This window comes from Piliocolobus tephrosceles, chromosome 2 (genome assembly GCF_002776525.5).
Source record: "Piliocolobus tephrosceles isolate RC106 chromosome 2, ASM277652v3, whole genome shotgun sequence".
NCBI classification, from domain to species: domain Eukaryota; kingdom Metazoa; phylum Chordata; class Mammalia; order Primates; family Cercopithecidae; genus Piliocolobus; species Piliocolobus tephrosceles.
In genome coordinates, this window is record NC_045435.1 from 35,843,407 (window position 1) to 35,865,025 (window position 21,619).

General features: G+C 39.6%; 1 protein-coding gene across 4 annotated transcripts in view; it reads left to right on the forward strand.

Annotated features, from left to right (window-relative positions):
- MAATS1 (MYCBP associated and testis expressed 1) overlaps positions 1 to 21,619 on the forward strand; it is a 64,602-nt gene that overhangs the window by 5,108 nt on the left and 37,875 nt on the right. For all 4 annotated transcript variants that reach the window (XM_023214184.1, XM_023214175.1, XM_023214190.1 and 1 more), the window contains 4 exons: positions 901 to 984; positions 2,142 to 2,198; positions 7,798 to 7,979; positions 18,036 to 18,213. In XM_023214184.1, the coding sequence (XP_023069952.1) occupies positions 901 to 984; positions 2,142 to 2,198; positions 7,798 to 7,979; positions 18,036 to 18,213 (501 nt within the window). The remainder of the gene's footprint in view (positions 1 to 900; positions 985 to 2,141; positions 2,199 to 7,797; positions 7,980 to 18,035; positions 18,214 to 21,619) is intronic.

The following is a 21,619-nucleotide window of genomic DNA, read 5'->3' on the forward strand; positions in this document are numbered from 1 at the left end:
ATATCTATATCTATATCTATATCTATATCTATATCTATATCTATATCTATATCATGACAACTCTCCACCAAAGGTAGGGATGACTGAGTTTGTTGTTGCTTGGATCCAACTTAGCAACTGAAAGTGCTCTTTTCTGCTAATATCTAAAATATTTTTTGGAACTTGCAGCCAAAGCACCTTCAAGGATAAGTCGAATTATTTATTATTTTAATTACTTACAAGTTCACATTTAGTAAATTTAAAAGTATAAAGTCTTTGGCCTGGACATAGAAAAATTGTCTTTTGGCCAGGCACGGTGGCTCATGCCTGCAATCCCAGCACTTTGGGAGGCCGAGGCGGGTGGATCATGAGGTCAGGAGATCGAGACCATCCTGGCTAACACGGTGAAACCCCGTCTCTACCAAAAATACAAAAAATTAGCCGGGTGTGGTGGCGGGCACCTGTAGTCCCAGCTACTGGGGAGGCTGAGGCAGGAGAATGGAGTGAACTCAGGAGGTGGAACTTGTAGAAAGCTGAGATTGCGCCACTGCACTCCAGCCTGGGTGACAGAGCGAGACTCTGTCTCAAAAAAAATAAAATAAATAAAAAATTATCTTTTAGTATTTTGTTATTCTTGTGTGCTTGTAATTAAAATTGGGCATTTTTGTATGTAGGATTTCATAAATCTACTCTTTTCTCAACTCTTACTCCCTCTGACTAGGTCCTGGTCTCCTGGCTCAGGGCAGGGGAAGAATCGTATATACTCTAAGTTGTATGACAGTCAAATGCAGGTTTTGGAAGACTTTACTCTCAGTATGAGATACTCTGTGTAACTCCTACTCTATATACATAGAAATATTAAATAGAAATTATATGTGGAAATATTTTAGACTTGAATAATGTTTTCTTGCTTCATTTTAGAACTGACACTTCTTTTCAGATGCCTAGAGAAGTTTATGAAGATCCTGAAGTTACTGGAAAGAATCGTTATAAATACTTTGAAAGGTAGAATGTAATTACTAATGAGTATTCGAGCTCTAATATTATTAGAGAACCTCTTTATGATACTAATAACAGTTATCATTTTTCAGTGCATACAATGTGCCAGACTCTATTTTAAGTGCTTTACATGCGTATGATCTAATCTTTTCAACAGAAATGTAGGATAAGATATATATGAACCCTGCTTTACCAGTAATGAAGCTGAGACTGACAGATGATAAATAGATTGCTTCAGGTCATATAAGCTAGCAAGGGGTAGATCTGGGGTTCAAACTAAGCCTGCCTGACTTTAGAGATACTGATTGCAACCAAGAATATGTATTTGAAAACATTTGAGATGAAGTCATCAAATGAATGAGACACAGTGGAGATATCATGAAGTCATGGTGAAGGGGAAACTTGTGTTCAAAGGGATAACATTTGTTCTCTTTGTGTGAATCTTGCCCAAACCAACAGGGCCAAAAGGTTAGTTTTATTTCATTTGTGATTTATGCTCATGTAATAACCATATACTCAAATCAAATTAAAATTAGATGGGGATTTCCTTATACATCTTACTGGAGTTAGAAAAAATAGTCTTGATACTACATCTGCATAAGCTTCCTTGAGAAAGTAAATTTCTAATCCACATTATTATTTATGAGCAACCTCCTTATGGAAATTTTGTGATGCTAACTTTTTCAGAGAAGTGTTACATTTTTAACTGTTAACTATACAATTCTATACAGTTAACTGTACAATTCTTAACTTTTAGGGGGAGGCTTTAGATTAAATCGTTGTGAATTTCAGAATGTCTCAGGAACTTGAGAAGTTGCTGAGAACTAATGGCCAACTGAAGCCCAAGTACAGGGCTTAAAGGGTGGCTTCTGCAAGTGTGACTTGTTTACTACCTGAAGAGAAAATACTGGAGTGTTTATTAAGAATGCACATTCATTGGCTCTACCCTATATGTACTGAATATCATGGGCCAGACCTGGGAATCTGCATTTTAGACAAGAACCTCCCCACCCCTCAGTGATTTTGTATATCCAGAAGTAGCACTGATATATGGGATATTTAAGCTCACTGATTTTTAAGGGACAAATATTAGAGCTGGAAGAGAGCTTAGAGTACATTCATTGCAAAAGTGCCACACATTTATGTTTTCCTTTTCCTCCCAGGCCTTTTCTTCCATTTTTTCAGCAGATGCCATTCAATGTTGTTTATGCCATATCCAAGTAAGTAACCATTATTTAAAAACTCTTTTTCAGTTTATTTATTGTTTGCTTCCATATTTTCTCTCAGAAGATAGTTCTCTAAATCACTATTTTTGAAATTGTGGATCACAAAGCATTGGAAGGGTATGAAATCTTCTAGTGGGTCATGAGCAGTGTTTTAAAATATGAAACAGAATAGAAAATAACCAAAGCATCAGGTATATGGAGGGTAAGTTGGTTTTTGTTTATAACTTTTGTTTCAGAAAAATAATATGCATACGTTTATATGTATATGATGGATTATGATATAAAATGTATTTCTTACTGTTTGTTGTCCATTTGTGCTGCTATAACAAATTAACAGACTTAGTGATATAAATAAAATACATTTATTTCTTGAATTCTGAAGGCTGGACAGTCCAAGAGCAAGGGGCTGGCAGTCAGTGTCGGTGAGGGCCTTCTTGCTGTGTCTTCACATGGCAGAAGCAGCAAATGCTGTGTCCTCACATGGTGGAAGGGCAAAAAGGACCTATGCTAGTTCTCTCCAGTCCTTTTATAAGGCACTAATCCATTGATGAGGATGGAGTCCTCATGACTTAGTCACTTTCCCCAAAGGCCTCACTTCTTAATACCACCACAGTGGGGACTAAGTTTGAACGTGAATTTTGGAGAAGACACAGCCACATATTCAAATTGTAGCAGTTGTGGTTTAAAAAAGTTGAAAAGTGCTTTAAATATCTTCTTTTGCTTCTCTGAAACACTTATTTGATGACAGTTCTTCAACATTTCATCAAATAAACAAATCAGTCATGTAATATTTTTTGAATGCTAGAATTTTATAACTTAATAACCATCTAATCTACATAGACAACGTGGTATACAAAGATAAATAAAACATGGTTTTTGCCCCACAACGGAGTGAACCAAGGTAAGAGGGAGGTAAGGGACAAGGGCTGAATCTGAGACAAATGTGTATTTCTCATCTCTAGTTTCAGGACAAGACAGCAGACTGGGTAGAGTATTCCATTTAAAAATCTAATTTTTGCTACACTCTTTCCTCCGTTAATAAAATGTAATATTTCTATAAGAGAAAAAAGTCCAAGGTATTCATGAAATTATTAGGAATAGAAACCTTTTTTAAGATCTCATATTTCTGAATACAAATTTATTCAGGGCTGGGTTTTCAAGGGTGCATTTAAAGAGTATAGTTATTCCTAACAACATATATCATCATATGAATAGGACACATGTTATTAAATGTCTGTAATCCTCAAGATAAATGCTAGTTATGATTCTACTTCACCCTTGCCTTTTTTGAAGACTGTGCGGATGCCTTTGGCTCTGTACAGAGATGGAGTACAGATTCCCTGCTCTCCCCAGACAGCAACTTGCTGGGGCACCAGTTTATCCAGAGATAGCTGTAGACTTATATTCTATGAAATGTTTTGTATGAGCAAAAGGGGAGCTATGAGCTATGTAGATCCCTAAAGATCCTTCTGGTTCTTTAAAATCAGGCTCACTGGATTACCTGCTTTGGAGGTCATAAGTGCCTCAGTCTAAAAGTTGTTAAACTAATTGGAGGGAATTCAGAGGCCTACAATGATGAACACATGACCTCTCCGACTCCTTCCTAAATAACCATGACACAAGGGATAAAGATTCCATCCAACAGTTAAACTATGACATTTGACATTGTAGCTACTCTCTATCTCTCTTAGAGCTTTTTAAAGAATGAATCAGTATTCCTGAGTGAGGTCAACTCTGGAATTCCAGTATGTTTGAGTTTCTGAGCAGTGAGTATAATGCCACCTTGTGTTATCAGGGATGGAATTGTCTTGGGACCAGCTGGCCTTCTCCAGCCACACCTTTCTCATGGCTAGCTGTTGGAGTCTTTCCTTTGGATTTTACATAAGCACCTTTTCAAAGAGAATAGAAAGTTAGTACTTTTAAAACATTCAGTGAAGCTCATAGTAGAACAGGATTTGCTAGGTTTGTGAAGCCTGTCTCTGTACAGCTCTGTTGGGGCTGGGAGAGAAAATCTAGAAGACTGTAGGTATGGCAGACAGTGCATGCTCCTGGTGCCTGGGCAGTGGTGGAGGAGGAAGGGCCTGGATAGAACATATAGAGCAGCCCTGGCTGTCGTATGAGTACTAAAGCCAGAGCAGGTGAGCCTGAGGACAGGGGCCAGGACACAGCAGGGGTCAGGCCAGCATGGAGCAGATGTGGGACCTTTCTGGGTTGGGGTCCTGTTTGAGGTTGGGGAGGAGGTGGGAAAGGGATCATTGCTCTTTGTTACTCATATTTTACTCTCCCCTAAAGCCAACTGAAATGGGGAAAAAATAGGTTGGAGAAATTAAGAAGTTAGTTAAGAAACCACATATTAAGTTACTGGAAGAGTTCAAAGTAGCTTTCCTCTTTTACATTCTATTCCCAGACCCCCCTGGAAAGATAGGAAGACAGAAACCTTCATCAGAAGAGCTCACTAGGCCTTACCATAAACTAAGCACATTTGATCAGATGGTTCAAATGTGTAATTATTCAATTTGAGAAAAAAATAATTTATTCTTGGCGGGGCGCTGCGGCTCATGCCTCTAATCCCAGCACTTTGGGAGGCCAAGGCGGGTAGATCACGAGGTCAGGAGATCAAGACCATCCTGCCTAACACAGTGAAACTCCGTCTCTACTAAAAATACAAAAAACTAGCCAAGAGTGGTGGCGGGCACCTATAGTCCCAGCTACTGGGGAGGCTGAGGCAGGAGAATGGCGTGAACCCAGGAGGGGGAGCTTGCAGTGAGCTGAGGTCACTCCACTGCACTCCAGCCTGGGGGACAGAGCTAGACTCCGTCTCAAAAAAAAAAAAAAAACCACAAAAAACACAAAACAAAAAAATTAATTTATTCTCTTGATTCAAGATAATGGTGCACTAATATAATAAAACTTCATGTAACTTTGGATGACATAAAGCTGATTTGAAGTTATTTCCTCAACTAGAATTTATAGTAGAATAATTTCTACTGAAAACGTAAGAAGCCATATATTATCTACATGTTAGAAATTTATAGCAACTACTGGAAAGTGATTTCAATAGCAGTTACAGTTCAGCTTTAAAAACTAAAGCCCAGTCGCAGTGGCTCACACCTGTAATCCCAGCACTTTGGAAGGCCAAGGCAGGAGGATCACTTGAGGTCAGGAGTTTGAGACCAGCCTGGCCAACATGGTGAGACTCTGACTCTACTAAAAATACAAAAATTAGCTGGGTGAGGTGGTGGGCACCTGTAATCCCAGCTGCTTGGGAGGCTGAGTCAGGACAATCACTTGAACCTTGGAGGCGGATGTTGCAGTGAGCTGAGATCGCACCATTGCACTCTAGCCTGGGTGCCAGAGTGAGACTCCATCTCAAAAAACAAAACGAAACAAAACAAAACAAAAAAACTATCTAAAGTACTTGCTCCAGCACAGGTTGAACTTCCAAACAGGTGTTTCTTTCTAACTGGCTTGAAATGCTTTTATTTATTTATTTTTTGAGATGGAGTCTTGCTCTGTCGCCCAGGCTGGAGTGCAGTGACGTGATCTCGGCTCACTGCAACCTCCACCTCCCAGGTTCAAGTGATTCTCCTGCCTCAGCCTCCCAAGTAGCTGGAATTACAGGGCACGTGCCGCCACACTCTTTAGTAGAGACAGGGTTTCACCATGTTGGCCAGGTTGGTCTCGAACTCCTGACCTCGTGATTCACCTGCCTAGGCCTCCCAAAGTGCTGGAATTACAGGCATAAGACACTGCGCCCTGCCCCCCACCTTTTTTTTTTTTTTTTTTAAAGATCTTTGGTGTATGTATTTGCTGTGCTCTTATGTAAGCTCTTACCATTGCCTCTGTTTTTCAAAATGGAAATATCTCGCTTTTGCCTTCATCTTTATTTATATAATTTAACCAATGCTTTTACTAACTTGAAAAAAATGTCTTTTAAGTCAAAGTGGCTATATTGGTTTTTTTCTTATTCTAGAGGCAACAACGCATGTACATGTTAAAGAAGTTTTAGAAAAGTATAAAGATGAAAAAAATTATCTGTATAATTCTACTATCTGGAAATAATTACTATTATTGTATATACATCTAGGTATTTTTCTATGCATAGAAACTCAGTTTTAAAATGTAAAAATGGAATCATACTATACATACCCACTTAATAGTGCCATTTTTTCCTACTTTACAATGAATCATGGACATTTTTGAATGCTCACAGGTATAGATTACATTATTATTTTGAATAGCTGCATAAATTCCATTATGGCTGCGTCATTTTTCTAAAGAATTCTTGTATTGATGTGATCATTTAAGTTTCTAACTTTTAACTCTTATAAATGAGACTTTATGAACATGTTTTCATATATATCTTTGTACACCTGTCCAGTTATATCCTAGAATAAATTCCTAGGAGTAGAAATGCTGCATCAAAGGGTATTTTAACTTGTCAGTTAGGTGTACCTATTTGTATTTCCATCAACAGTTTATGAGAAGGCCTATTTCTTCACAACATAATCGATGCTAGGTACTTTCAATCTTTTAGATCTTTGCTTATGTGATAAAATAGCATAAAACAGTATCTTGCTGTTTTAATTTACTTTTCTTTGATTACTAGTTATCTTCATTATCTTCTCATGTGTTTGTTAGAAGTTTTACTTTTTGTTTTGTGAATTCTCCTTTACTCATTTTTCCATGGGATATTTAACTGCCTAATTGATTTACAAGGGCTTTTTATATAGAAAGGCTATTTAAACTTTTTATCATATATGTTCCAAAACCTTTTTCTAAGTTTGCCATCCACCTTTTAAATTTGTTTGTGATATTTTGAGGCATAGAAGTTGAAACTTACCCTCAATTCTATTGATCATCTCCTTTTATAGCTTCTGGCTTTTAAGCCAGGCTTAAAAAAACCTTCACTCAAAGATGATATAAATATTGACTTATGTTTCCTGTTAGTACTTTTACAGTCTCATTTTTACATTAATTTTTTAAAGATCTAGAATTAATTTTTCTGCAAGAGACAAGGTAACTTTCCCACATGTTAATAACAAAGTGATCCCAGCATTAATTATTGAATCATTTATCCAGATAGAGCCTGTCTGCCTGCCTGCCTGCCTTCATTCCTCCCTTCCTTCCTTTTTCTTTTTCTCTTTCTTTCTTTCAGCAGAAAGCATCTCTTCTCTTTTCTCTGCTCCTGTATTTCTGGAGAGAAACAGAGAGTGGGTATCGAACTGAAACAGACGAGAAAGAAACCAGAGAATGCAGTAATTCTGAACAGGTCCGGAAGTGCTGTACAGCATTCTAGAATAGCTTTGTTCTACAACCTTGCCCAGTGACACACATATAAATAGGCATTTTTGTGAGTCAACTATGGTACTTAGACCCACTCAGTTTCTTGGCAGAGATGAGAACAACAAGGCAATTGTCTCAAGATTTGGGGGCATAATCCTGGTTATAATGGATTCATGACTTTGTACCTGTCAACATTTAAAGGAGGAATGGACTTGATGAAGCTTCGAAAATTTGTTTCTACTTGATTATATAATATTTTAAGTGATCATAACAGGTTTCAATTTTTAAAACGATTTTTCCCTTTTAGGGCAGAACCATACACTTTTCCTCCTACTTCTACTAAGCACCTATCCATCCCTTCAAAGTCGACTGTGGGCACTCAGACTGATTATCGGGATGCTGACGTTCAAACAGATCCATACTCTCCAGAATATGTAGTATGTCAGGACTCTATCCCCGAGCTCTTGACCTTGGCTACACTTACTTGGGGTGAGTTGGTAAATCTCCTGACTATTGGCAGATGACAGTGCTGATAACCACGCATGCTGTTCAAATGGCCCATGTACAGGCAATTGTGGTTTACAGTGTTGCTGTATAAAGTGTCTTACTCAGTACAGCAACTTCATAGACTCATAATTTTTCTGATACTTCTGGTCAAATAAAGATACTATCTTTTTGTTGTAAGTAGTTTTATCGTACTCTGTCTGTGAAGCTGAATTTCAGCTTAATATTGTAGTTGCTTTGCTAACTAGTCATCTATGTCCTCTCTTTTCTCTCTCCTGGTGAATCACTTCCTTTTTATTGAGCAATCATACTTCTTTACACATAAGCTTTTTTTGAGTGTAAAATACTGAATGCACATTCCTATGTATGTAATATTATCTTAATTTGCCAAAATATCTTAATTTACCAAAGCTCCCTTACATACTTTATTAGATGATTTGGATGACCTGATATTATCTCTGAAATGCTAAATATCTTTCAGGCTCAGAAATTAACTCTTAGAATGTAATAAAATCTGGCCTAGGCCTGTATTATGCGAACCTATATAATTAATAAGCGAGAGTACTTTTAGAAATTATTAGAAATTAGCTTATCTAACTCACTTAGTTGTATTAATAGCTGGGAAACTGAGAACCAGAGAGGTTAACTAATTCCTCCAAGGACACAGAGACAGTCAGTACACAGTAATGATTTTTAAATGAGATTGCTTTTCCCCGCATTGTAACAGATAGCTGTGATCCAGTCTGCATCCCAGGCAAAGAAGATGTTCATATCTGGGCTCTAGCTTTGACTTGTTTCCTAGCCCACTTTATGAATCTAGATTAAGCATTCTCAACACCCATTTTTTTTTTTTTTTTTTGAGACGGAGTGTCACTCTGTTGCCCAGGCTGGAGTGCAGTGGTGTGATCTTGGCTCACTGCAACCTCTGCCTCCTGGGTTCAAGTGATTCTCCTGCCTCAGCCTCCCAAGTAGCTGGGACTACAGGTGCGTGCCACCGTGCCTGGCTAATTTTTTTATTGTATTTTTAGTAGAGGTGGGGTTTCACCGTGTTGGCCAGGATGGTCTCCATCTCCTGACCTTGTGATCTGCCCGCCTCGGCCTCCCAAAGTGCTGGGATTACAGGCGTGAGCCACTGTGCCTGGCCCAACACCTGTACTTTAAAGCAGAGGCTCTACTTTCAGGCCTAGATGGCAAATTAAAAATATGCTGAAACCTTCCCTTTCTGCTCTGAATGCATAAAAGGTATAGGAAAAAATTAATAAACATATAGACACACTTAAAAGCAAGAAAGAAAATATTCATAATGTAGAAATGGAGACTTTTTCCTAAATAAAGAAGTAGCTGGGGACCTTTGGTGGTAAGTGGGAGCTGTGCATGGCAGGGAACCAGGTCCAAGTCACCTGCCTGAACTGGAGGGGCCAGCGTCCTTCTCCTGCACACAGGTGCAGCTGAAGCCTGGTGCCTGCCCGATGAAGATTATAGACAGAGCAGAGTCAGGCATTCCTGCCTGTGGCCTTGGACTTTACCTCTTGGTGTAATAAGGTCTTGGCATTAAACTGCAGGAGGACAAGAGCCAGGCAGAGGCTCAGAAATGCTTCACTAGACAAAAAAAAAAAAAAAAAAAATCTGGTGCACTGTCATAGCAGAACTGAGGTTAAAGTGTCAATGGACGCCTCTATGAGCCAGGCCTACTCCTACCATTTGTGGGACCGGGGACTCTAAGGGAGACCCACCTACCATGCGTATAGATATTTTAAAATTATAAATCAAGCTAAGAACTGTTAAGTAAAATACATTGGTTTTTTTCACAGACATCTTTATAACAAGTTAAAAGGACAAGTTTAAATTGGAATTCTTAGACTCCTGGGATTCCATACTGTAATGTGGCAGCGAGGCGAGAGCCTACTGTGGCCTGCTCCTTTCTCTCCCAACCCTGGCTCTGCTCTACATCTGAGGGGCCTGTCATGCATGCCCGTGATTACCTTGCTCTTATTCCCAATGTTCACACATCCCTATGAACAGCTGTCATTTGGCCCCACCTTGGGCTTAAGGGTGAACAAACAGCAGCATATAGTATGCCCTCAGGAATCTGAATCCTGTAAAGAGGTCCATGGAGACTTTGGAAGCAGGCTTGGGGCCATTCGTGGGATTTCCAGGACCTCTACACGTGGAAATAGCTCCAGGTGGGCACGGGGCCTTGGACTCCTCACCTTGTGGTGATGAACAGGGCTCTAAAGAATGAGGTTAGGCAGTAGCCACTCGCAGGTCAAGGCTGCTTACTGACCAGGGTGCTTATGAGAGAAGCCGGCAGCTGATCTCCACCCAAGAACCCCAAAGCACACAAGGAACAGAGACACCAGGAGTGGCCCACAACGAATAATGGAAATGGGAGAAGAAATTTCTGCGTGAACAGAAAATGGAGCAATCTGAAAAGGACTTGGGAAGTGCTTTCTATATTCTCAAAAGGATAAGGGGGAAATAGCAACACCAAAGACAAGAATGGGAGTCATGAAAAAGAACCAGTTGGAATCAAGGGGGAGGAAAACTATAATGTTTGAAATAAAATGAACTCAACAGTAGAATAGACAGAGCTGAAGAGCAAATTAGTGAAATGACAGATTGAATGGACACATATTCCAGGATGCAGCATATAGTGGTAGAACAAGATAAAAGAAAAGGAAGAGCTGTGGGTGCTAGGACATCAGTACAGGGAAAATGGTGGAGAAGCAATGCAAGAATCGGTGGCTGAGAACTCCCCAGAACTGAAGAAAGACATTAGCCTTCACACTGAAAAATTCCACTGAGTAGCAAGCAGAATGATTCTTTAAAAACTCACACCTCCTAATAAAAGAAAAAGAAAAAGTGAAAAAACTATTAGAAAGATAACTCAGATTACCTACAAAGGAAAAAAAAAAGATTGATATTTTGTAGTACTGCCTTTAAGGTGATGTGGGAAAATGATTGCAAACCTAGAATTATTTTACTGGCCAAACTATTACTGACGAGTGAAGGTGAAATAGACATTTTCATGCATAAGAAGAAATCTATCTTATAGGATATTGCAAGGATTAAGTAAATTTATTTATGTAACGTGTTCATAGCTACACTCCAGCAATTTCACTCCTAACTATACACCAAAAAAAAAAAAAGCACATTTTTCTACTTACGGAAATACATAGGTGTATTCACCAAAAGACATGCACAAGAAAACTCACAGCAGCATAATTCATAATAACTCCAAACTGAAAACAACCCAAATGTCCACCAACCATAGAATGGATGAATAAAATATAGTGTATTCACATAACGGAATGCTATATAATAATGAGAATGAAGTACAACTGCATGTGATTACAAGGGAGATTGTAGATGCGTATATAATCGCATATATAATGCTGAACAAAATAAGATACAGAAGAGTGCCTACACTGTGATTTCATTTACGTAAAACTTAAAACCAATCAAAACTAAATGAATGCATTAGGAATGAGGATGGTAGGCTATCCTTGGGGCAGGTAGAGACTGGGAAGGGAGTATCATGGGCATTCCAGTGTTCTGGTAATATTCTATTCCTTGATCTGGGTGCCGATGAGATAGAATATCTGTTTTTGTTTATGTATGCTATACATTCGTAAAAAGTTTACATAAAGATAAGGGAAAAATAACGACAGTGAAAAAGGATGGCACTGTAAGCACTGCGGGGATAAAATTGAGTGCTTATGATGCGCCAAAAACTGATCCAAGTGCTTTACATATTAAACCTATTCAGTCTTCACATGTTAAATGAATAATAAAGTTGAAATAAATAGTTGATAATACAGATCTTTTAAAAGGCAAAAGAAATGGTCATTAGGGCCGTAAGTAATTTTCTGATAAAGAGTGATAATACAGCCAAGCCTCTTGTAGGAAGCATCAAGAAAGAAGACAGAAGATGCAAGCAGAGTGTTGGGATTGAAAGTGGGACAGAGTAACTACAGAATAAACAATTTAAGAAATATGAGAGTGCTGTGAATATCTTTTGCCCTATATTTAAAAACTTAGGAAGGCCGGGCATGGTGGCTCACACCTGTAGTCCCAGCACTTTGGGAAGCTGAGGCAGGCGGATCACTTGAGGTCAGGAGTTCAAGACCAGCCTGGCCAACATGGTGAAATCCTGTCTCTACTGAAAATACAAACATTAGCCACACATGGTGGTGGGCGCCTGTAATCCCAGCTACTCAGGAGGCTGAGGTTGCAGTGAGTGAGCCGAGATTGCGCCACTGTGCTCCAGCCTGGGTGACAGAGAGAGACTCAGTCTCAAATAAATTAAAAAAAAAAAAACTTAGATAAATTATACAATTTTTAAAGAAAATATAAATTGCTAACTTGGTTTTAAGAAGAAATCACAAACCTGAATAGAAGAGTAACTATAGAAATGGACTTGGTAAATAGAAAAACAAAATCCTTTTAAGAGCACCAGGCCTAAACAGTTTTACAAGTAAATTTACCACTCCTTTAAGGACCAAATAAACTGTTTTATGCAACTTCTTTCAGGAAACACAGAATAGAAGTTAATTTATTCATTTTATGAGACCAGTATAGCCTTGATTTGAAAACTGAGTAAGGACAGTACGGTTGTTACTTAGTATTAATAGGAGATTGATGCTAGGACCCTGCAACCCTACCAAAATTTTTGGATGCACAAGTCTCTTATGTAAAATGGCATAGTATTTGCATATAACCTACACACATCTTCCCATATATTTAATCTCTAGATTACTTATAATTCCTAATGCAATGTAAATTTTACATAAATAGTTATTATACTGTATTGTATAGGGAATAATGACAAGAAAAAAGTTTGTACATGTTCAGAACACAGTTTTTTTTTTTTTAAATATTTTCAACCTGCACTTGGTCAAATCCACAGATGTAGAACCCATGGATATGAAGGGCCAACTATACTAGTAAGGAAACTTACAAACCAATCTCACATATGAAGAAATATGCAAAAAATTCTACATAAGACACTAGCAATCTAATCTTGCTGTATTTCAAAAGAGTGACATAACCAAATGGAGTTAATCAGAGAAATTCAAGTTTGTTGCAATATCAGAAAGCCGTTCATGTAATTTACCATTTTAATGGAAAACATAGGAAAAATCCTTCTCTGGATGCAGAAAAAAGTATTTTATAACATGCAATGCTCATTTATGACATATACTCGGAATAAACTGGGAGCAGAAGAAAACTTTAATAATCTACCACAGCCTGTAATAAACATCATACTAAAGGTGAAACCTCAGAAACTTTACCCTAAAAGAAAAAGACATTGATAATGCTCATTATCACTACTATTTAACAACGTAGAGAAGACCTTAGCTCAGAGTTTATCAAGCCTGGCTATGATCCCTCCTTTCAGGAACATTTGGAAATATGAGTGGCATTTTCTGTGTAATAAGGATTAGGAAGTGCTTCTGGCATTTAGCTCATGGGACAGGGTATAGCAGATAGGCTGACATGGATACTAAACATCCTGTGCTGCTTGGGGGAGTTTCATACAAATAATTATCTGCCCATTATGGCAATAGCACCCTTGTTGAGGAGAGACAGTGCAGCAAGATAAGAGAAAAAGGGAGGCATGGCGATTAGAAAGAAGCAGCAAAACTATCCTTATTTGCCACACATGCTCACTTCGAAAATCAAATAAATTATCAGAACTAAAAAGAGTTCAACAAGAAGTCAACATAGATCAGTCACTTTCCTATATGACAGCAATATCCAACTAGAAAACATTGTTGAGGCCAGGTGCAGTGGCTCACACCTGTAATCCCAGCACTTTGGGAGGCCAGGGCAGGAGGATTGATTGAGGCCAGGAGTTTAAGACCAACTTGGATAACATAGTGAGACCTCCATTTCTACAAAAGAAAAATTAGCTGAGTGTGGTGGTGCACACCTGTGGTCCTAGCTACTCAGGAGGCTGAAGCAGGATTGCTTGAGCCCAGGGGTTCAAGGTTACAGTGTACAGTGAACTGTGATCTTGCCACTGTACTCCCACCTAGGCAACAGAGTGCGACTCTATCTCAAAAAAAAAAAAAAAAGAAGAAAGAAAGAAAGAAAAGAAAAAAAAAAAAAAAAGAAAAATTATTCACCTGAGATCAGGTGTTCAAGACCAGCCTGGCCAACATGGTGAAACCCCATCTCTACTAAAAATACAAAGAAATTAGCTGGGCATGGTGGCCTTTGCCTGTAGTCCCAGCTACTCGGGAGGCTGAGGCAGGAGAATCACTCCAACCCAGGAGACGGAGGTTTCAGTGAGCCAAGATTGCACCACTGTACTCCAGCCTAGGTGACAGAGCAAGACTCTGCCAAAAAAAAAATTATTGAAAAAAATTACATTCATTGATTTGTTTTAGAGATGTAGTCTCACTCTGTTGCCCAGGTTGAGGTGTAGTAATGTGATCATAGCTCACTGTAGCCTCAAACTCTATGGCTCAAGTGATCCTCTCACCCCACCCTCCCAAGTAGCTAGGGCCACAGGTCCACACCACCATGCCAGGCTAATTAAAAATATATTTTTTTTTGTGGAGATGGGGTTTCACTATGTTGCCCAGGCTGGTCTCCAATTCTTGGACTTAGAAATTCTCCTGTCTCAGCCTCCAAAACTGCTGGGATTACAGGTGAGCCACCACACTTGGCTGAAAAAAATTACATGTGCAATAGCAATGAATAACAAAGTGCCTAGGGAATCACTTAACAAAAACATGTGCAAGGGATTTATGTTGAAAATCATAAATTATTCTTTAAGCACGTAAACAAAGATTTGATGAAAAGAGAGAGCATGTTTATCAATGGGAAACTCATGCTTGAATAGATAAGACTTCTCCCTCAAATAATTTATACCTTCAAGTAGTTCTAATCCAGATTCCCACTCTCAATATAACTATGCCTGGGTAAATTAGCACTTTTCATCTTCTCTTCCCAGAAATTATACAAAAGTAACAACAACAATACTCCCACAAACTCCATTTTCAGTAAAACTAAAAATATATGTAATTCACGAACCACTAAATATTTGTAAGGACTGCAAAAAGCAGCTGAGATTGGGCAGATGCAATGTGGGAGGAAGTGAAGCATGCACCATGGGAGAGGAACCATCAGGGGATCTCAGAAGGTAGGAGCAAAAATATACTTCTGAGGGTAAATTAAGCAATATCCAGATTTAAAAATGATCATATTTTGTGATGTAGCTGCTAGACTCTAGCATTTCTACTTCTAAGAATCCTAGAGAAGCTCACATATGGTACAATGAGACCAGTACAAGGATGTTTGTTGCAACATTGTGTATGATCAAAAAATTAAAAGCAATCTGTCATTTGAGAAGATAGATAGCTTAAATTGTAATAAAGCCTTACAGTGGAAGAAGGAAACTAGATCTGTATATATCAGTACAGCTAGGCTTCCAAAACAAAGATGTGTTAAAAAAGCAAGTTGCAGAATGGTTATAGTACAATACCATGTATATAAATATTAAATAAACATCAGTACTGTGTCTTCTATATAATTCATTTTTGGTTCATATTTGTTTTTACTAGAGAGGAAGTATAGTATAGTGCACAAAAATACAAGGTTCAGACTGCCATGTGCAAGTCACTTAACCTTTTAGCCTTTTAGTCTCTTTATTTGTAAAACAGGCATAATTATGTTTATGTGATAGGGATTTGTTGAAGATTAAATGCACTATAAAAGTGCTTGACATAGTACAAGTGCTTAAATAGCCGGTGCAGTGGCTTACGCCTGTAATCCCAACACTTTGGGAGGCTGAGGCGGGCAGATCACCTGAGGTCAGGAGTTTGAGATCACCCTGGCCAACATGGTGAAACCCCGTCTCTACTAAAAATACAAAAAAAATGAGCTGGGCGTGGTGGCAGGTGCCTGTAATCCCAGCTATTAGGGAGGCTAAGGCAGGAGAATCACTTGAACTCGGAAAGCGGAGGTTGCAGTGAGCCGAGATCGCCCCATTGCACCCCAGCTGGGGAGACAAGAGTGAGACTTCGTCTCAAAAAAAAAAAAAAAAAAAAAAAGTGCTTGGCATAATAAAAGTGCTTAAGTAATGTTAGGTTTCATTATTATTATAATTCATAGACACATCAATTTGTATATAAAATGTTAAGATTGAATGGAAATCCACAAATTCCTTTTTGTGTTTACTTTGGGAAATGGGAGAAGGGAATGGGGCTCAATGTGGTAGTTAAAAGGTACATCGGCTTTATTTATAATGTTTCAATTTTTTATTAAAAAATGTAAAGTATATATGACAAAATGTGTACAGTTGTTAAGTCTGCATACTTACGGTATGATTTTCATAGTTATTTTTTTAAATTACTAAAGAAAATGCCATGCAAGACCCACAAAATAATATGTAGATACATATGTATACATATATACACATACATATATGTGGTGTTTTGTATACAGATTTATTTACTTCTTTATACATCTATAAAAATAAAAAGATGAGCTGGTAGTAATACTCCTCACTAAATGCATCATTGTGACTGCCTCTGGGAAGGTGATCAGAATGAGGAAGCAGAGTACAGAACTTTAGCCTTCTCTATAATACCCTAATTTTATTTTATTTTATTTTATTTATTTATTTATTTATTTTGAGATGGAGTCTCGCTCTGTCCCCCAGGCTGGAGTGCAGTGGCGCGATCTCAGCTCACTGCAACCTCCACCTCCCGGGTTCAAGCCATTCTTCTGCCTCAGTCTCTTGAGTAGCTGGGATTACAGGTGCCTGCCACCACACCTGGCTAATACCCTAATATTAAAAACAAGAGATTGTGAATTCATATATTACTTATTTGCTTTCTAAAAGCATAAACATTACAAAAGATCTGAAATAAGACAAAAATCTTAGGCATGCCCTACTGTAAGTGGTAAAAATACGACTTGTGACTTATTTCCTTGGATTTTTCTGTATAATTATATTTTTAAATGAAAATAAAACAAAGATTGACTTATTGTGGTTCAGTGATCAAACAGGAAACTTGTTCCAACCTCCCTTTCCTTTACTTGCTTTTGCAAGGCCAATTTAGAGGTGCTAGGCACCTAAGTGTGCTGGCATCCTCAAAACTCGATCCAGGGAGGCATACGTAGGTTTAGGTCTCAGCTAGTGCCTCGGAGCTGGTCAGGAAACATATCCAGTTGTCCCTATCCTCCTGCCTGACCTATGGGTATTGTGTCTTCGAATGCCTAAAGTTGGAGGTAAGAGATAGCCCTAAACTGTACATTCATTGTGGGGACAAAACCCAAAGATGGTGAATTCTCAGCTAGTGATTAGTGTCTTCATTTTCTGTTACTTTTTGAAAACAGTATTTGGCCAAGTGGCTCACACCTGTAATCCCAGCACTTTGGGAGGCTCAGGCGGGAGAATCGCTTGAACCCAGGAGTTTGAGACCAGCCTGGGCAACATGGTGAAACCTTGTCTCTACAAAAAAATCAAAATAAATTAGCCAAGTGTGGTGGTGCATGCCAGTAGTCCCAGCTACTTGAGAGGCTGAGGTGGGGGGATCATTTGTGCCGGGGAGGTCAAGGCCTCAGTGAGCTGTAATCATACCGCTCTACTCCAGCCTGGGCAACAGAGTGAGACCCTGACTCAAAAAAAAATATGTATTTTTCAACTTTATCCAACAAATTCCCTACCCCATATTTTTCCCACCTCAGGAGTCTGAAAACGCCTTGTATTTCAGTATGTAAATTTGTTTATTACAGAGCATTCCATGATGTGATTATTCAGTAGTCCCTTAATATTCTTCAAATGCATTCCAGCATCTTACATGCAACTAAAATGTCTTACGGTGCATTTACTAACAAGAGGCAGTGGGGCACAGATAACACAAGCTGTGAGGCACATCTAGAGGCTGTTCCCTAATGTCATGTTATTGTGTCATGGCCCTCGCATTTAGAGAAGAGGAAAGGAACTGACAGGGAGTTAATTATATAATAGGGGCTGTGTGGGTTGGCCCACTTGTTCCTAAGCTGTGCTGCTTCATCCTGCAGGTCGGGGTCTCCCCGCAGGACAAGCTGAGGTGGAGATGATAGAAAGAGCCCGCGAGAAGCGTGCTTGGGAAGCCACTCTCCCTGCTCTGAGTGACACCTCCCAGTTTGAGAAGAGGAGGAAGATGATGAATGAAATGGAGAGGAAGGAGTGGGCCTTCAGAGAGCAGGAGATTGAAAAGTAGGTTCTGTGTCACCCAGGCAACTGTTCCTGTACTGGTGGGAGTAATGTTAATACTTCATATCTGCAAAGCATTCTCCCGAATGTATGGGTTGAAAAGCAATCCTCAGCATATAGAGATAGGAAATTGGGCTTCCGCTTCTTTCAGGAGCAGTCACATGCTTCTGATGTGGTCCAGAAGCTCTGTATACTTTTCTCTCCAATAACATACAAGCATAGAATGCCCTCTGTGTGTGTGAAGAAGGTCAGCGTAGAACCCAGGTTTGAACAACTCCTGAAGGGCATCTCTGATTCTTCTTTTCCCTTTTCTCTTTAGTAGCTGTCTTAACTGTCACAGAATCCCACTAATTTCTGCAAAGCACCTTTCAAACTGTCGCTTCATGTTCATTCCCAGTGCCATTGTCCCAGTCCCTGGGCTTTCTTCGTATTCCTTCAAACAGCCTTGGCACTAGTCCTAGCTCTTACCCAACCCCCCGATCCCACCCCCAAGACACTGTATTTACAGTCAGGATGCCTTGCGAACGTTCTAGCTAGAGCTGATGGGGCATTTCCTATTTAAAAGGCAAATTATGGAATTCTTCCATTAAGAGATGAGTTTATATAACAATATGCATAAATAACAATATGCTGAGGTACTTGTGGTTGGATTTTCAATTATTTTAACTGATATATTTTCAGCAATGGAGTTGTTGCTGATATGTGGAAATGATAAGAGATTATGAGAACCAAAAAATTATAACTCTCTAGCAAGAACAAAGGAAGGGCGTTTGCTGAGTTTGTCCTTTGTGCTAGGCTGTGCTGACGTACTTTATTGCTCATAGCAATGCTACCAAGGACCCTTACACACAAGAGAGGGACCCAGAGAGTTAGAGACTCAGCTTGGTGCTAAATTTGGAATATGTTAATTTTTTGCAACACCTTCAGATTAAGCCTGAAGGCTTTGGGATGTTTTGATAAAAGCTTGCAATTTAGTAAAAAAAAAATAGTGTTTGGGGCAAAGTAGGTGTCAAATACCCAATCCTGTTGGCAGAAATTTAAATTTATTATTGTACTTTGGAAAGATACGTGTCTTTTCAAAAGACATTGAAACTATTAAAAATGTATCTGGCCAGAGTGAAGGCGTCACCTGAGAAAGCGAGTACATTTGTTAAACTGAGGGCAATTTTAATACATGTATTTTGAGTCCCTTTTACGTGCTGGGCTCTGTGCTGTGAGCTGGGAAAACAGGGATGAATAGGAAACTGCTCTTCCTCACAGAGCTCCTTATGGTCCACTGGGGCAGGGGGAGCAGGGAAGGTGGACAAGGATGGGACAAAAGATCTTAGACCAACCCCTCTCAGGCTGCGCCTATCAGGTGATGTGCTGTTCTGTACAAAAAGTGCTTGGTGGAACCCAGGTGAAAGAACAGTTAGTTCTATTTAAGGTGGGTGGTTTGAAAAAGAAAACTACTAAGAGGAGGTAGCTTCTGAGCTGGGTTTCGAAGGGTAGATAAGAAGCCATCAGGCAGATAGTAATATCAGACAGTCATATCAGAAACTATCAGGTAGACCAATACTTCAGAGGGGTTGGTCTGAGATCTTTTGCACCATCTCTTTGCCCATCTTCCTGCTCCTTCCTGCCCCAGTGAATTATAAGGAGCTCTATCAATAATATCAGATTGACGATGATAATGATGATGATGATGATTAGTGGACTATAAGGAGCTCTGTCAATATCAGATGATAAGTGAATGGTAAGGAGCTCTGTCAATAATAATAATAACAATAATATGATGATGATGAGTGGATTATAAGGAGTTCTGTCAATGATATCAGATGAAGAAGAAGATATCTATAGAGCATGGAACACTTATAGAGGGCTTACTACCAACCAGATGATGCTCTAAGCATATAGATCTCAAAGTGTGGTCCACAGACCAGCTGCATCAACATTACCTTGGAACTTGGTAGAAATGCAGGTGATCAGGCCCCATCCCAGGACCTACTGAATCAGGGGTTGGGACCCAGCAATCCATATCAGAACCTGCGCTCCAGATGATGCTGCACTCTGAAATTTGAGACTACTGTTAGAGCACTTTGTGTATACATTAACTCACTTAATGCTCACAACAACTTCATGGAGAGGGTACTATTAGTCCCTCCACTTTACCATTGAAGAGATTGAGGTCAGTGGTGACATGGAAAATTGAACCTAGCATTTCTAACTCTAGAGAGAAAAGTCACTGGGGTGTGTGGCTTAGTTTTAAAAATGCCTATCTCTCCAGTGAGCTGAGATCACACCACTGCACTCCAGCCTGGGCGACAGAGTGAGACTCCGTCTCACACACACACACACAAAGCCTACCTCTCCATTCTCATTTGTCACTACACTCTCACCCCTCTCAAATGCATTCACTCTGAGAAACCCTGCCTGTGTGACATCTTGTTCTCCCTCCAGTCCTTTTGAGTTGAACATTCAGCTTCCCCTGCTGAGGCCCTGCTTTTCCCTTGTCAATGTGGCAAATCCCAATCCTGAGTTAACAGCTCCTCTAAGGAAGGCTTCCCCACCTGTTCCCTCTTTTCCCCCTGCCCTATCCTTTCTTCTTCCATGAAGAGTTTTCACTCTTCTAGCCTAGTATGTATCTCCTTGTGCTGGAAATGTTGGTTCATATGCCTATTCCACCAGAACAGTGCTTGTTGAGAGAAGGTGTTTTGTCTTGTACATCGTTGTTCCTGCCTGGCATATGGTGGGCACTTAGTAAATATTTAGCAAATGAGTAAGTGAATAAATTCAGGTATGAATTTCTAAGCAGGAGTAAAATGTATGTTCAAATCTCTGTTTTAGGAAGGAAAACCTTGACAGCTGGGTGGAGCAAAGATTGGAAGGAGGACAGACTAGCAGCTAGGAGTCCATGTTAGGAGTGAGATGACCAGACATGAGCTGGGGAATACAAGAAGCATTTACGAGGAGAGAGCCTTAGCAGCAGGAAGGAGGTATAAGAGGGGCAGACTTCTGGGGGAACAAATGAGTAGGGTTTTGTTTTGTTTTTTTAATTGTCAAGGGGTAGCTGGAGATTCAAATAGATGGAAATTCTGGTTCAGAAATATCTAAGCTAGGCTGGACGTGGTGGCTCACACCTGTAATCCCAGCACTTTGGGAGGCCAAGGTAGGATCACTTGAGGCCAGGGGTTAGAGACCAGCCCGGGCAATGTAGTGAAACTCCATCTGTACTAAAAATACAAAAGTTAGCCAGGTGTGTTGGTGGGGGCCTGTAGTCCCAGCTACTCGGGGGGGCTGAAACATGAAAACCACTTGAACCCAGGAGGCAGAGGCTGCAGTGAACTTAGATCAGGCGACTGCACTCCAGCCTGGGCAACAGAGCGAGACTCTGTCTCAGAAAAAAAGAAAGAAAGAAAAAAGAAATATC